Source organism: Psittacula echo, assembly GCF_963264785.1.
Source record: "Psittacula echo genome assembly, chromosome: 4".
Classification (NCBI taxonomy): Eukaryota; Metazoa; Chordata; class Aves; order Psittaciformes; family Psittacidae; genus Psittacula; species Psittacula echo.
Window position 1 is genome coordinate 51301524 of NC_137738.1, and position 17543 is coordinate 51319066.

The window sequence follows — 17543 nt, forward strand, 5'->3', positions numbered from 1 at the left end:
CAAAATAATATACTTATTGCATGCAATGCACATACATATAAATAATAGATTACAGTGTGATTTGTATCTATAATTGCTTTCATATAGTCCCCAAATGTAACATTCAGTCTAGAGAATGCATATATTATCTGGTGCTGGAAAACATACATACAATAATCCTGGCTTCATTTAAGTCAAAAGCAATTTTCCTGTTGATACTGGGGAAAGAGGTAGCATTTTGCCTACAGGTTTTAGCATTTTGGATACAGGAGGCTCAACCACTTGTTACACTTAGTCTATCACCATACAGTATAGTTTTTCTCCACTAATTTAGGACTTTGTGATATGTTTCTAGTGGGCATCAGCTTTGTCTCATAAGCAGCATTAAAGTTCATGGAATGCGTTACTGTCTCTTAATTCAAACCCCTTAATGTAAGGAAACCAGAATAAATGGGAAAGCAGTTGATATCATCCTGGCTTTCCACTGTTACTGGAAAAACAACAGTGAAAAACTTGGTCAGTTTTGAACAGTTACTGATAATCCAAACTCAGTCATTTCTTATAGAATATATAGTAAAACACCAGTGCCAAAGTTAGGCAAATAGGTAAACTCCCTCAGTAACCTTTCCTTCAGATTTTCTGAGAAGTATATAGTTGTTTTTCTAAAGTAACTGTTCTGAATGAAATAACATTGTAAGTGGCAAAACAGTAGGAAGCACCTATACTGCAGTTCGCTCTGTCAATGAATCTTGCTCTATCTTTCTGCAGGGAAGAGTAAGACAAAAGCTCAAAGCTTTTGGATGTATTTTTGTTTAGCTTTGAAGTGTGTCTTCAGGTCACATCCAGTCCTTGTGATTCATATTTTGAAATCTCTCAAAGACCTGGCCTTAAATCTCCATCCACAGAACTAAATCTCTTGCACAAGCTTTAGTTATTTTGCAGCTTGAGTAGTTCTTACCTTTGCAAGGTCCAAGCTACACAGGTGCACTCGTGTTGTACTCTTGGCAATTCCAGACACAGTGACTATCCTACTCCAGCATGCTTCCCTGTCTGTCCTTCCCATGTCCTTGCTGGTTTTCAGTACCCTATACAGCAAACATGAGCGGTTTTCCCCTTGGCATATACAGCTATCTATATTTTAGCTTTGATTGGTCTTTTGACTCTACTGATTGGCCTTTTGGCTCTACTGCTCATCAAATGTTCATTCATATTTGTCACATCCAGCACAGCTAATATTTGACTGGGAGTTGATTCATTTTAACCATTGAGAATTTCAAACACCTTCTTTCAGTTTCACCTCAAAAGTCATGCCCCTCATTTCCTCTGTTAGACAACATCATATGTGTGTCCAGCATTAACTCTAGCTTGTGTGTATGTGTTGTATGCATGCAGCTACACATGCAGGCACCACTTACCTGATCCTGACTCTTACCCCTAGACACCTCAACAATACACATAATACAAACAAAATACAGTATTAAGTCCACACATGTTAGGTATGCAAGTATGCGTGCAAGCATATATTTACACAAAGTAGGAAGCATTTAGTATTTCTAAGCAGATAGAGTTCAGGCTGTAGGGGAGAGAGATGATTATGATGATGAAGTCTTATGATGATGATGATTATGTTTTATGATTAAAGCACTGCCAGATCTCTCACTGTCTGCCTAGCTCTCGCAGAGGTGTCTGAAAGAGAGCACGTTCCTAACTCAGAAGGTTGTTTTGAGGGTAAGTTGTTTGTAAGTGGGTCAGATACTGCTGAGATAAAGGTTACAGAAACAAGTAATAGAGTGATTTTAAACAACAGCATGATCCATCCCTCAAAAGATAGTATGGGTTCCTGCATATGGAACCTGAATAGAAATGGTCAGAGTAACATGGTTAAAATTAGAAAGTGTTAGATACCAGTAATCCCTGGTACTGACTACACTGGCTTTCTAAAAGGCCTGTGGAGCAGATTTTCAGGGCAGCAGTAGTCTTCCTGTGGTGTGGCTTTACCTTATTTTTCATTCTGCTTGTTTTGGTGGTCTGTTGAGACGGATCCTGGTTTCAGAGTAAAGGACGTTTTCTGTGTAATGGCATAGGCATGATGATACCAACAGCTTGTAACTACTCCATGTGCAGCTGCTGTGAGGAGGGAGAGGTTAAGTGGCACCTGCTGCATGCTGGGTGGAGGGCAAAAGAAGGGTCAGAGAGAGAAAAAGCACACATACCCATCTGTGCTTGCGAGCAGGGGAGAGGTGAAGTGCTGAGCCACAGCCTTAGAAAGCAAGAACTAGAGAACTGAAGAGCTGTGTCCTGTTTTACAAGTAAACACCTCATGGGGTTTTACCCCTAGCTGAAACCTATTTATATTTTTTGATGTTTTTGCCAGGCTGGAAAACGCTATGTTCCTGATCCTTTGTACACTAGGCTCTGGTGCAAAGAGGTGCAGACTGAATGGCTGTGCACTTTCACATATATTCTGTTTTCCTCTCTGCTGTAACCTGTGGCCTCAGCAAGCTCAGCTGTGTTACGAAGTGGTTTCATCTCTGTGTAGAACAGCAATTTTTCTTTTCTCAGAGCCTATAAACAGAAATAAAACTGCTGCTGACTTTAGGCTTGGTTTTGTGGGTGACCTTATTTGGAGAATCAAAATTCCCAGTAGAATGCAGATTGCAGGCCAGATGCTGTAAGGTGAATGACTATGCAATGGTGGACTGAAATTGGATGCAGGAGAGGACTGGAATTAAGGGTGCTGGTTGCAGCTTGGAAAAGAGAGTTTAATTTACTGCTTGTGAGTTAATGTAATCTCAGTAGTCAATGTTAAATATTCCACATTTAATACTTGAAAAAAGAACATTAAAGGAAGTAACAGGGATTTAGTTGATAGATTATTTCTGATTTGTCTTCAGCTTTGTAATACGGTAACTTCTTTGGAAATCCAGATGCATACACACTTCTGGCTCCATGAAGTTATATATATATATATGTGCACCTGTATACACACATACATAGTCATATTCTTGTTGTTACAAATGTATGGCATGTAGATTGAAATTTATAGTGTGCCTATATACATATGTGTAGACATACAAACACATGATGCATGTATCTATATTCTGGCTACTGTATTAAAACACACACATATTTGGAAATTATTACCAATGATGATGATCTTGTCCCTAGTGCTTACACATTTAATCAACTTCTTTTTAATTCATTTAGCAGCAGCAACAGAAGAACCCGAGGTGATTCCAGATCCAGCTAAACAAACAGATCGAGTGGTGAAAATAGCAGGAATAAGTGCTGGAATTCTGGTATTCATCCTACTTCTCCTTGTTGTCATATTGATCGTCAAAAAAAGGTAAGAAAATTATCTGTGCTGATTCTTCCTTTTTTTCCTCCAACTCAAACAATAACTAAATGGGTCCTCAAAAAAAAAGAGTTTCAGGACCAGTAACTCACATCAGTTTTTTGATGAGTTCTTTGTGTTTCCTGTTGGGTTTGCTGTGATTCTTATGATGGATTTAAAGAGAAGATATCCTTATATTTGGGATCCAATAATTATACATTTTCTCATACTTAATTATTTCCAACTAGTTTTAAGTTGCAGTTGGAGGAATATACAAAATATTAGAATAGGCGGAATTGAAATTCATAGAACCTTTTTTTTAAATCAAAGTAAAAAAAGAATAACTTACTGTGGTTTTCATGTTATAATCACCTAATGAATTTTATTTTCTATATGCAGCTCTAATGAGTTATTTGTATCAGTATGTTATCCAACTTGCAAAATAATGTAATTTTATACCTCTATTTATGCTCTTGTAAACCTGGAGTTTTTCCTAAAAGTCATACCACATCACTGTAAAATTATCTAGCGAGTCCTTAGTGCATGAAATTGTTTTAAAGTGTATTAATTTGAATGAATTCTCATTTTTTCAGTTCTTTCTTAGTAAGCAATATCGCCATCTTCTGGCATTGTACAATGCTAGCTCCACATCCAAATGCTCCTACCTATAGTAAATTGTGCTACCCTGTTGCTCGGTCAGTATTTAAAGTCTCAAGTTCCTAGTAGTTGCAACTCTTTTAACCTGGCATAAAAGTTCATAACATGGCTCTATAAATCCATAGTTTTAGCATCGAAAACAATTCCTCTTTTTCTGTGTACCCCTCCCTGGCAGGTCCCCTTCACAGGGCACAAGCTGGTTTCTCTTGGGTGGAACAAGACCTTTGTCTTTCGGTGGTGCGTGCATTGTGTTCCCTTGCCTTTTGCAGAAGTCTTAATGAAAAGTATATTTGTAAATGTTGTGACTGTTCCTCTGAAATGCAGCTTGCTATTACTTATAAAGATTAAGAAAAAAATCAAAATTGTACCTAAGATCATTCTATATATATGTTATAATTACTGGTTTGCATTAGATTTTTTTAATTTATTGCCTCTTTACAATTATCCCTGGAGATATATAACTTGGAGAAGAAACGTCTGCATTAGAAACATTAGGTATGCTTATAGTGTTCTGTGTTAGTTAGCTACATATGTGATTTTTCCCAAAAGTGCTTTTACTTTTCTCTGTTGTTTACCTCTGTGGTTGAGAATTAACACATATGCGAAAGGTCCAACTCATCCTATGCAAAAATGACATACATTCAGGCAATTTACTTTATTTACACAACTTCAACTTTTTAAAAACAAAAAAAAATGTTGTTTTTCAGCTTTTAGGAAAAAAATTATATTTTATAGCTTTATTGTGGGGTGTGTGCTGGAAGGATCATCTTCTCAGTGCGTGATGCAGCGGTCCCCTTATGCTTAATAGAAAACTGTGTGTGTGCATGTGTGTGTTTGTGTGAGAGGAAGAGAGACTGTGTACCACTTAATAATGTCAGTCACTTCCAGATGGGATTGGCTAGTTTTTCAAGTAACAAAAACCAAACAAAAAGGCTTAAAATTCAACGTGTGTATTTTTCCTATCCTTTTTACCTCTTGCATTCAGAGTCCTTTCAGACTCATACTTTCACTATTGAGTTTTTTGATGAAAGCAAGTTAACTGTGTCTGTGAAACAACAGTTTAAATTTTCCCCCTTTCTCCCCTTCCTTCCTCTGAACCTGTAAAGGCAGTACCCTCCTAGGAATGATACTTGATTATCATTCTAAAGCACACAACATTTATAAACTTCTGTACTATTTTGTATTCAAAATAGGTGCAAAATTAACCTGTTTAATGGATATTTTGTATTTGGCAATTTTTCATCATGATAGTTTAATTGGTTGTGTATTGTGTATGTTATAGGTGTGCCATTCACCCCTTCCCCCCCGCCCAAGGGAAAGTGGACAGGGTTTTTTTTGAATACCAGCTTTAGTCAAGTTCTTTTACAAAAAGCATAGAAAACCTTTGTATATTTGAGTTAATTCAGTCCATCTAGTGAATCAGGGCCATTCATATCATGAAGCCAGGAACAGCTGTAAAAACCCCGATGCATTCACACGTACATCAACACACTTAGCTGTGGTGGGACTGAAAACCAAATCCATTTGAATCATCTTCTGTAGTGTACATATTCAGTGATCCATTATGTAGTATCCCTTTTGGTACCTGAATTGACTGCAACGTATTACACTGAAAAGCCAATAAAACAATGGTTTCTGCATTTTCATTGGTTTCTTAAGTTGTATGCACAGCCATCACTATCTCAAACTGGTTAAATACAGCATTACATTTTATTGAAAAATGGAGTACCAAGCAGTTTTGTTCATGAGCTTGAGATGTTTTAGGCTTTGCCTGATCATTCTGTACAAATTGGTTTGAAGTTTTCCGGAATGAAGCTCTTAACAGCTCTTAAAGAGTTTTAATGGAGTAATCAAACCAGCTAAGAAAAGGGATACTGCATCTTTAACAAGCAATGCCATTTTTATTTTCAGTCATTGTTGGACTACTTCCAAATGTCCTTCTTTTCCTTCCATTTGTTTACCTTCCATGTTTTTAATGCTTAGCATGACTACATCAGCATTTCCAACTGTAAGATTTTAAAATAGAAGCATATGTTTGCATTCAGGAAATGTGTGGTGTATATGTCAGTACACACATATCTGTTGTGAACGTGCATTCTTTAACATGTGTGTACTCATATAGCTACATATGGTATGCATACAAACATATATGTATACACCTGTGTACTCATAAAGATGTTAAAATGAATGACATGAAATTTGTTTTCTGATTAAATGTATTTATTAATGGAATCTTTAATTTTTGTAACTGAAAAGTAAAAAGCCTATTTACTGCACAAGATTCGTACACAGCTGTTCATTTGTCATGACATCTAGGTGGTAATCATTATATTATGCTGAACTGCATGTTGAAAATACACAATCCATTTAATTTTCAAATTTTTTGGCAATAGATGAAATTTCAGCATGTAATTTTCTCAAGTGATCTTTCTAAAAACAAACCATTTTTATACGCTAGTGTGTCTTTTTTTTTTACTTGCATGGCAAAGTAAGGCTAGTTTGTGCATGAGCAAGTTGAAATGCTAACCAAAGAAACATGAATTTTCCAATTTTTTTTTAAACGCACATTTCTCTGCTTTATTGAATGTGACAGAGTCACGCTTTTCATTCACCATTGCTTCTCTTTTTCCACTGTCTGTGATTTGCTTGCCAGGAGGAGCTACTATTCTTACTCCTACTATCTGTAAGTAGAACACGGGTGACTTACTATTTTACGTGTTTTAAAGATGCAGTATCCCTTTTTAAAAAAGAAAAACATTCTCTATATTTTTCCTAAAGTTTTACTGAAAGTTACGTTTCATTATTCTCAGGATTCAAAGACTTCTTGTATCATTGTTCCTGTTATTCTTAACTGTTGTGGTTTTTTTTTTTTTAAAGGGATATTGTATTTCTAACTGTATATTGAGACTTTCACTTTTTGCTACAGTTTTTCCCATAACTATCATTTTAGTTTATTGTAATCATAATTTAATTTGCATTATGATTCACAGCAACACATAACACTAAAGAAAAAAACTCTTTTCCCATTTCCCAGCGAGAGAACTGTGCTTGTAAATCAGAAATCGCTCATTCTTAACATATCAGATGAGTAGTGGTCCTGTGCACCCATTTTCCTATACAGATCATGGGCAGATGCTAAACTTTTCTAAATAGGTGTCTGCCCTACCAATGGCAGAACAACATGTCTGCCTCTGCGGTACCAAACTCTTCTTGCTTCACAGAAATATTTTTTTGTGAAGTAGTCTGCGTTTATTGCTTGTGAGGTGCTTTGCATACACATTTTAAAGTGTGGATTTCACTTTATAAAATTGGTTTGCATAAAGTTTTGCTTCACTGAAGCAAAATTGACTTTTTCTAATACATGTTTACCAAATGAGTTTTTGTAAGGGCTGCGGCAGTTTTGGCTGTGATTGAGCAAAGCAGCTACACCCGTTCTTAATTTTAAATAAATGCCCTTGAGTTAAGAGGTGATCTAAAAATGCACTCAAGTGCTTTGATGAACTGGTGGTGTCTCATAATGATGCTCTTCCACATTTTTAAGCAGATAAGTTAAATTCTTTAAAAAAACATAAAAATTAAAAAAAAAAAAATTAAAAGACCCACCGCTAAGCTGGTTTAGCCAGCTGCCATTCTCCAGTTTATTGTGACAAATTATAATTTCCCAGTTAAATAACAATTGCTTCAGCTCAGGATAATTAACCACACAGTTTCATCCTATGATGGAGCACTTTTCCCCTCCAGCTCCCACTGAAACACCCACCTGCACAGTTTCACCCAACTGGATCCTTTAGCAGATAATGAGACTCATTTACACATTCTGTCAGCCTCAAGTACTTTAACCTAACGATTTGCTTAACTGAAGCATAGATTACATGTGTGTTTAGCTGAGTGAGGGAAGGTAAAAAAGGAAAGGAAGAAGAATTCAAACCAGAGGGAGCCAGGAGTTGTTGAACAATAAAGCTGTCTTCCCATTTCCCAGCAGCTTTGGGTTGTGGTGCTGCAACACAATAGGCCTTTTTAGGAGTTAAAGCAGAGCATGAGTATTAGAAAGTAGCTACTGTAATAAGCTAATAACTTGAAAGCCTTAATAGCTGTTGATTTATTTAGCATAGCTAGCAAGTTTTGTTAAAAAGTGATGCTTCAAAGAAGGGCTTAATATAGTCGAGAGATGAGATGTAATAGTCTTTTTGTTCCATTTCTGAGATGGCATTAGAAAAAGGTGATCTTCAGTGTACAGAGACTATCTTCAAGGCTTTGAAACTTGAAAAAACAGCCTGAACTGGAAATGCCAATTTTGTGAAAGCTTTGGTAGTACTGGGAAGCAGTTGTAAACCTCAAGCAGTTTCACTTCTGGAGGTTCTAATGGTCTTCATTTGTTCGACCAGAGTATCACTGAAACCAACTTCTCTTAAGTAAGTAGGACTGTGTGTAATAAATGTATAAAATCAAGAATTTTAGAGGGGGCATCCAAGTGTCATTGTTGGTTTTTTTTATTTAGCTTTCACTGAAAATTGATACACACATGTACACCTCATGTACACCTCAAGGGTTTGATGAAAAAAATGATAGGTTTAGAGGCCATCTTTTGGATTTCTGAAGCAATGTGGTTACTGAGTAGTAATTTTCCAGCTAGTCTATCTGTAAATGGGGAAAAGAACATGGGGAGGGGAAAGAGGAACAAAATAAGGAGATGAGTCTGATCAGTGAAAGAATCTTTGTTATTCTCAGGAATGTTTTCTCTGTCTATATCCTACTTTGTGGCCCCTTATTGTGAACCAAGGGTATTAAGAAACCATCATCCACTAGGCATTTTCTTAAATATGCAAAAACATGAAGTCTTGGAGAGTGGTGTAGGTCTTTTCTGGTGGATGTTTCCCAGGACTTGAGAAGTAAATAGATGGATAATTTACATTAATATTCTTTCTGTCTTCTGTTAGAGTGCAGCCCAGAATATTAAAAGTTGTTAGAGAATAGAGGAAGAGCAAGCAGGTTTTTTAGTCAGAGAAATGTAAAACAAACACTGTCTAAAGAATTAGCAGGGTATTTGGTGATATTTTATGCAGGAAAAACTTGTGAAGCTAAAGCTGTTTTAAACATACATTTTCAAGAACCCAGTATTTTCAGTGATTGTCTCTCTCCCACCTGGTGTCAGATTTATCCAAATAAGCAGGTTGGCTACCAATTATATCGCAGCCAGAGCTTCAGATGAAAATAGAGAGGTTTCAGAACAGCCTAATGTACGTCAAAGGTTCCTGCAGAACAAAGGTGTTATTTCATGCTGCTCTGTGTACTTCTTACTTATGCTTTAAGAGTAGTAGGCTTTAAGTGATAATTAAGTTATATCATCTGCTTCTGTCTGACTTCTGAAGACAGTGAAAATCACTTCCACTTCTTCCTCAAAAGGAAAGAATTGAGAGATATTTCTGAAGCATGCACTTTGCGGCATTGGCTGTTAATTTGGGGGGCTTAGTTGTACAGGTTTGGTTGCTGCTTAATGGTGACAAATTCAGAGTGTAAGACTGTTAATGTCAAAATTTAAGATGTTCCCAAACTTCATGAAAGGGTAGAGTGATGAGGGGGATTTTGTTTGGCTTTTAAAGAACCAGCGTTCAGTATCAGGAACAAAGTGTGGTATCATGCTGTATCTTGTGTACTGAATGGGAAGAACAACCTTTAAAATAAAAGGTAATATGAATCCATATTGAATAATTATGTCTCTTTTGTTATTTCATAGGGGCTTTTACTAACAAAGTAATTTAGAAGGTTAAATAATTTCTTCTCAACAAGGCAAGCAAGGGGGATGAATTATCCATTTATAAAATCAAACCACCAATTTAAATGGAGATGGTTGGTAAAACTGCATGCACAGATGCTTCTTATTTATCATTTCAGTTAAAATGTAATTATATTCTGTAATTTGTTTATATTAGTGTAATTACTCCACAGGAAAATAAAATATTACCAGGGTACAGAAGTTGGCACTTCCATTACCGCATTTGTGTGTGTGTAGAAAACACACCGTCGTGACTCTTTCGTAGCAGGGTGTATAGGTTTATCAACTTCATGCTGAAAAAGTTGTACTCAGGAAAATCAGCCAGACTTTTCAGTCACTCGGGATTATAGATAATGACTGCTGTAGACATCAGTGTTCATGAAATATTAAGGTGGTTTGGGACTTTTTTTTTTTTGGCTGGGCAGCAAACTCGCGAAGAAGCGCAAGGATGCCATGGGGACCACTCGCCAGGAGATGACACACATGGTGAATGCGATGGATAGGAGTTATGCTGACCAGAGCACCCTGCATGCAGAAGATCCTCTTTCAATCACGTTTATGGACTCTCATAACTTCAGCCCCAGATGTAAGTACAACAATGATAGATACTCGGGCGGATAGGTGAATATAAGAAACATGGAAAACAGTTCTACCTTTTAAGGAAAATTGTTGTAAGCTCCAGGTTTTCTAGGAACACAGGTAAATCCAAAGGTTGAGTAGGGCTGTTCATATGTTATCTTTATTGGTCTGTGGCCAATTATTTAAATATTTATGTGTACTTTCAGTATGCGTTGATACTTGCTCTAGGAAAAATATTATACTTTTAGAATATCTCAATTAAAATCTGAAATTGAGTTTTTCCTCATGGGGATGTTTAATACCAACATATTAAATATTACTGCATAATGCCATGTCTGTAATGAATAGTAATATAAGGTCCAAATTAATTTATTTCTTTTGGCAGTAAAAAACATTAGAAGGAAACATTGACAATTGTCGATGCTGTTTGTGAAGTTTAGGAACAAGCTTATTAATGTGTCTACAAATTTACCTGTATTTGTAGTCCTTTTTTATAGACTTGACAACTGTCTCATTTTGACAAAGTTTGGCAGTTTGAATTTTTACTGTTAAGTGTCTGGGTTATAGCTACTACTATACCCAGCACGCTTGCTTGCTGGGTATAACTCCCAGCTTCTGCACTGTGCCTTGCGCAAAAGCAAGATACTCTACTGTAGACTCAGTGGATACCTCAAAACTAGCGTATAAGTTACCGTATAAGCGCATAAGAGTTGCAATTCTGCCATGGAGCTGGTGGGAACATGACCTTCTCACAGCCATGTGGACTTGTGGCTTGGCTTTAAACAGATCTGAGCAGCCTGAGCTGCTTCTGAATTGCCGTCTTTTGGGAAAGGCACTCCATCTCCCTTCTCTTGCCTACCATGCTTAAGCAAAATACATCCCTTAAGGCTCATCAGTTCTTTCCTGATTGTTATAAAACAAATGGGTTTTGGCAGAGGGATTATTGCTCAGTTTATTGAAGCCTACCAAACTGCACGGTGCTAACATTGTAAGTGTCTCATAACCAATTACAAATAGGAGTTCAGCATCAGCCTATGAGTTTTTCTATACAGTTTTGGCTGGAACTGTTTGAAAATTCTCCAAAGTTTGATGTCTTATTGCCATCAAAATTTATGGAGGCAGGTTTGCAAAGACAGTTTGATTTGGACTAAGTTATGATGGATCCCAGGCAAAGTACCCATCAGGAGCCTTCATGGCTATAAGAGAACGACGGTTACCAGGCACTTGGGAAGTCTTCCAGATGGACTGACATGACACCAAGAGCACCATGAGTCCCAGTCATCACAGCTGTCTTGGTTGGTTGCCAAAGACTTTTGGCATCACTGTTTTTCCAGTGTCTTAAATATGTGATTTTTTGTGTGTTGGAGGGTTCAGTTCTCCTGACCTTCATTTGTGCTGAGGCAAAGAACCCTCTAAGCTTGCAGGATTTTAGGCAATTTGAGAACTGGGTCTCAATTTTGCCACAGAGATGTTGGTATTTTAATTTTTTTTCCAAATTGGAACAAAATCACACTGTGGATTCCAGATATTTCTGTCCAAAACAACATGTTTGTCTCTGCACAGTTCTATCATTTGTTGTGATAACAAATGATAAAAATCTATTAATTTTATTCCAACATCTGCATCTAAGTATCTGTGATTTTTCTGTGCTCCTTAAGAGTAATATCTTTTGGCATTGCACATAAAAAAGCTATTAACTGTAAATATGTGTATAATTTTTTTAAATTACCTGGAAGGCTTTAAAGAAATACCATTTTATTTTGAGATGAGCTATTCAGGTATTACATGAGAGGATGGGTTTAAAAGAAAAGGAGTTGGTTCTATGAAAGCAAACCTTTATTGTGAAGTGAAAGAACAATAGTGAAGGAGGAATCCTTTCAGAAACTAAATTGCATGCAATGTCTTCTTTTTCTCCTTTCAGTAAGAATCTCTTTGCCTTTATCATTACATTTCTGAAGTCCAAAATCACTGCCTTTCATTCCTTTTTTTTATTCTGGAACTGTGTATTCATTCTGTTTTTCTGTTGTAGTAAAATTAATGGGGTTTAGTTATCACTTGGTTATACTCTGAAGTGTATTGTTTTTATTCTTAAACATACACAAATTGAGGGTAATGTATTTCTTCATGAGCTTTGTTTTCCTACAGTGCCCAATGATCCACTTGTGCCGACAGCTGTGTTAGGTGAGGACCCTAGTCCTTCATTACCCATTCCTGCATGAGTTTCGTCTCCTTGCATGACTGAACGTTGAAACAGCTTGTTTTATGTGAAAGATACTATGCTGTTGTCAGAATATAATTCTACATTCAGATTAGCAATTCAGAATTAAACTGACACTGCTCTTAGAATAAAAATTATTTTATGTTCTCATTAGGAAGTTATTCCTAGTCAGTGCTAATGGAAGAGTAAATGAGGAAATAGGTAAATGGAAAATGTTAAAATTTTTCTCCCCAAAGCATTCAAACTGAGTTCTGATGAAGTGACATGTGAAACTAGAACTCTATTGAGAGATAACATAAAAATAAATTTCAGATCCATATTAGCATTATTTGGCACCCAAAGCTCAATTTTCTAACTAACAAGAATGAAATTAAAAACTGAAAAGGGAAAAACTTCCATAATACCCAAGAAAAAAACAACAACTTCATTTGTAGGTTCTCAACAAATATTCCTGTATACCTATATTAATTACATATTTCAATTTATTTTAACCTGTAAGCTTTTCAACTTTGTACTTACTTAAAAAGAACAGCAGATGTGGCCATGTGCTGATTTCTATGTCGCATCTGACACTGAACACGTTTTAGGGGTTTTTTAAATACAAAGATAATAGTGTAATTTGTACCTGAGTTCTTGGTGTGATAAACAAAATGTGCAGTATTGAGTTTCAGTCAGTTGCTAAGTCTATTTTAGAATAAAAAACAAATATCAGGAAGTGGACATAAATATAAACTAAGGTTGAAAATTAGATTCCTAGAAGTAAAACTTAAAGGGACCTAGAGGCAATTTAATCCTTCCTCTGTTTTTGCAATGGGACATTATAGGTATAATATAGACTTTTTATGGCAATTGATAGAAAAATAAAATTCCAGTCCATATTGTTATTATTTGGGACCCAAAGATCCATTTTTTCAGTATTAGTTACTACTGTCTGGGTGTTACTACTGAGTGTTATTATTGCTCACACCTAGTTTTTCCTAACTAGACTCATCTAGACTAAATCTTCATTGCTGTGGATTGAGCCATTTTCTTTTGAGAGACTCATAGAAAGAACTGACACACTCCTGTCCTTTTAGAACAGTCTTTTATCTATTGAAAGGCTCACATGTTCTCAGTTTTCTCTCATGCAGTTAAGCCCAGATCTTTCACTCATCGTCTTGCAGCTCATGTTTTCAAATTTTACCATTCTTTTCCTCTGAACACTTTCCATTTCATAGGACAGATTTTTAAATTTTGGTACCCCAAATCAGGTACAGTTCTCAGAAGAAGTCTCAATGCTGAGCTGAGTGGAATAGGTACCTTCATGCCCTACTTGTAGTGCTCCTGCTTCCTGAACTGTATTTTGTCTTTATTGTGCTTTGTTGCTGACCTGCATTCAGTTACCTGTTAAAATCCCTCTTATCATTACCCGGTCCATTACTCCATTTTGTAGTTATTTATTTGATATATTTTCTATACACAGCATATTGCATTCACTGTTTAATTCACCGTATTGATTTTTGCATTGTCTCCCAAATAATCAAGGTAACTTTGAAATATGATCCTGTACTTGTGACATGCTTGTGATGCCTTATCTGCAGCCTCTGCCTATGCTATCTGGGTATTTTCTATCCCATTATGCAAATAGTGGGTAAAAATGTTGGTAGAAAGTATACCAAATCTTCATATTGTCCTCTGGGACTGAGAACAAATACCTATTTGTGAGTAGTCTTTGGTCTTTGTCAAGCTGGGTATATTCACCATGTGGGAAATTTGTCAAGCCATATTCTGCCCATTTCCTTTAGATAAGATTGCAGGTACGATTCTCTTGACTACAGTAATGTCCTAGGCAGTTTATAACGTATCAGAGCAGTTGGATGCTGGAGCCTTCCACTTTGAGCCCAAGGAGATCTAACCATGTGGTTTTAGAAGTTTATGAGTGAAACAGCACCGTTGCCTGAAAGAGCAAAGGGTTAAACTCAGTCAATCTGAATACTGACCGAAATTGTATTAGTGGACTTACTGAAAATTAGTCTTTTCCTGAAATTCTTCTGAGATATTCTTGATCTTCTTGTCTCTTTTAGCCTTATTTCAGGCACCTACAAGCTGCATAGGTGCTCTCTGGTGATACTTGTAAAGCTATTCCTAATAGCTCATTTAGTCTGTAAGTATATTCCAAAGATCAGTGTGTTGCCACTATATTGTGGCAGACACAGATATGAGCAGCTGTGATCAGTAAGGGCAAGGAATGAATTGAAGAACAGTTTATTAGTTCTTGTCTGTATTTCCATAAACTAGTAATGGTGTTCGGGGCTTGACAGCCTCCTGGTATAGGCAAAGCAAAACTAGTTGGAAGAGGTAATAATTTTTAATTGCATGGGCTGAAATAGCAGAAGGAAATAGACAAGCTTTTGGCATACCATGTAGAATGGGTTGTGTAACTGTAAGCATGTTCCTTTGGAACTAGGTCATTTGGCTTACTTTACCCTCATATAGCCCTTGCTTAGCCCAGCATCACAGAACAGTTTTTCTCTGTTTTATGTAGAGATTAGCAAAATTTTATAGCCTATAAATTATAGAACATGTTATTTTATATGAAGCTCTTATTACTTTGTAGCTGTACTAGGTTTCTTTTTCTTCATGTATAGGTTATTATTAATGCTACTCTCCATTCTGTGTACATTAGCACTAAGTTAGTATGACAATTTTACTTTTCTCAAGTTCCTATCATTGCATCGATGGCATAATAATGTGGCCCTTATATTTTTAAAATGGCTTTCACTGTTACCTATTGTGAAGCTTTAACAACTTTTAATGTCATTTTCTTTTAGTCATTTTCTAATATAGTCCTGAAATTAATTTCTCGTGTTCTTTTCACTCATTGTATTTTGCTGCCTCAATGGGTTAAAGTGCCTATTACTGGTAAGTATACTGTGAGGAATGGGGAAAACTGCAAATCCTGAGGTGGTTTGAAATGTGTATGATTTAATATGGGTAACACTACAATAAAAAGTGACTGCTGCATGTCACTCACATTATTAGGCAGTTTAGTAGGATATAAATGTACTGAAATTATCAACTTGTGTGACAGTTCAAAGAATTGGGTTTCTGACTAGGAGACCTCATTTCAGAAGGTATTAATGGGGTTTGAATTTTGGTGGAATTTTAGAAAATCCAGTCTTTGGGGTGTTCTTTTCCCTGAGGTGTTTTACTTCTTAATATTGATCCTTTGAAAGGAAAATGAGAGTCAGATCCCCACTTCTCATTTCAGTAGCTACTTTCCCAAAAAGGTTTCAATTAGAATTTTTCTTTCCCTGTAAATACATTTCAAAGGCTAGTTTCTAATTGTTTGAAAAAGCTATTTCAATAGGAGGGATTGACAAAATGTGATCACTTCATGTAGGTTTGACCTTTGGTTTTGATAAGAGGATTGGTGTGTAGCATAGGGCAGTAGAGAGGACTTTGTCTGTACAGAGCAAAAACTGCGGCTGAAATCAGCATACTTAGGTTTCATTTCTTTGCTAAAAGACCTCAGTTAAAATGACCACTCCGAAGTGCTGATTCATCTTCCCAAATAGAGGTGGTGTTCTGAAGTGGTAGAATAATTGTTTCTTTTTTACTGGGATATCAGTTTACTGTTTCTTGGCTTTAGACAAGTGATGTGCTGATACCACTACAGACTTATTCTAATTTATTGCTCAAGGTGTAGTATTTCTGTTGATACATATTAGCCATTAAAAAAGTTACTTTGGGTGATAGAGGCTGGAGTTACTAAGTACATTAATGTCATAAAGTTTTGTAGCTTCAGATAAAATGCCCTTCAGACATCTTTATTGCAGGATGAAGAATTGCAAACTTTTGTATGTGTTTGCAGTTAAATTCCTTTATGTACTTCATGGTATTTATGTGCTGGAGAGTAAGTGCTTTGCTCTTTCAGAAATCAGACATGTTTTTGAAGGAAGAGGTTGAAAATAGATGTGATATGTATGGCAGCAGGTGTTATTGCTCTGCAGGTACCTAATGCATTGGTTTCTTGTAAATACAGATGAAAATCACAGTGTGACAGCAGAGTCCAGCCGGCTCCTGGATGTCCCTCGTTACCTCTGCGAAGGCACAGAATCCCCATACCAGACCGGGCAGCTGCATCCTGCCATCAGGGTGGCTGATCTCCTGCAGCATATTAACCTAATGAAGACCTCTGACAGCTATGGATTTAAAGAGGAGTATGAGGTGAGATCTTCAGTAGTGGGGTTTTGCTAGGAAAAAATTCCTTGGAAAGGGAGATCCTTTTGTTTGCATTGCATTGCAAAAGGATGCAACTAAATGTCATGGGTTTAAGTGAAAAGGAGATAAGGATAAGCAGGTGTAAGGTTTCTGTACTTGTAACCCAAAAGTGAAATAGTGAATGGAGTCCAATGTTTTGAGCCTTTACAAGTAGCTGGAAAAAAAAACACGTGTATTCCTTAGGGTATAAGAAGACATGGCCTGCTGAATCTTTTTGACATATTGTAAGAAGTTGACACCCTTTTATTGCTGCTTTTTAGTTGAAATTTTGTAATTAGTTTATGTGAGCTTTCTGAGCCATCTTCAGTGCAAATCTCCTGTATTATGTTAAAGATTTAACCTGGTTGGTTTTGCAAGAAGCACTGACTGGAAGCACTGTCATGATTTATTGTAGCATCTCAGGAGGGCAATACTGGGAATAAACTCCAGCTGAGAAGCAGTAAAGACATGCCATGGTAATAATGTCTTGAAGTTCTAATTAGACTTGAGCATGTCTACTTACAACTTCAATGTTAAAGTAGAAGCAAAAAAATCCCAGCACTAGATATAGAAGATGAGTACAGATTCCTTTTGCTTCTGATCTCTGAATCTATTGTGATTCTTTGGGATTAGAATATCAGGCAGGGCACACAGTAAAGATGGGAATGGTACCGCCAAGGTCACTCGCAATGCAGCTAGGTTTAAAATGAGTTTTCTCTGAGTAAGTAACCTCTTCTGACTCAGTTTTCAACCTTCTCTCC

At 36.5% G+C, this 17543-nt stretch overlaps 1 protein-coding gene across 2 annotated transcripts in view; it reads left to right on the plus strand.

The window, feature by feature from the left end:
• PTPRK (protein tyrosine phosphatase receptor type K) overlaps nt 1–17543 on the plus strand; it is a gene marked incomplete at both ends in the record, with an annotated part of 410302 nt that overhangs the window by 370405 nt on the left and 22354 nt on the right. Inside the window, 4 exons of one of the 2 annotated variants that reach the window (XM_080614674.1) lie at nt 3187–3325; nt 10169–10329; nt 12468–12496; nt 16516–16749. In XM_080614674.1, coding sequence (XP_080470800.1) covers nt 3187–3325; nt 10169–10329; nt 12468–12496; nt 16516–16749 — 563 coding nt within the window. The remainder of the gene's footprint in view (nt 1–3186; nt 3326–10168; nt 10330–12467; nt 12497–16515; nt 16750–17543) is intronic. The other variant, XM_080614675.1, reaches the window with a different exon arrangement.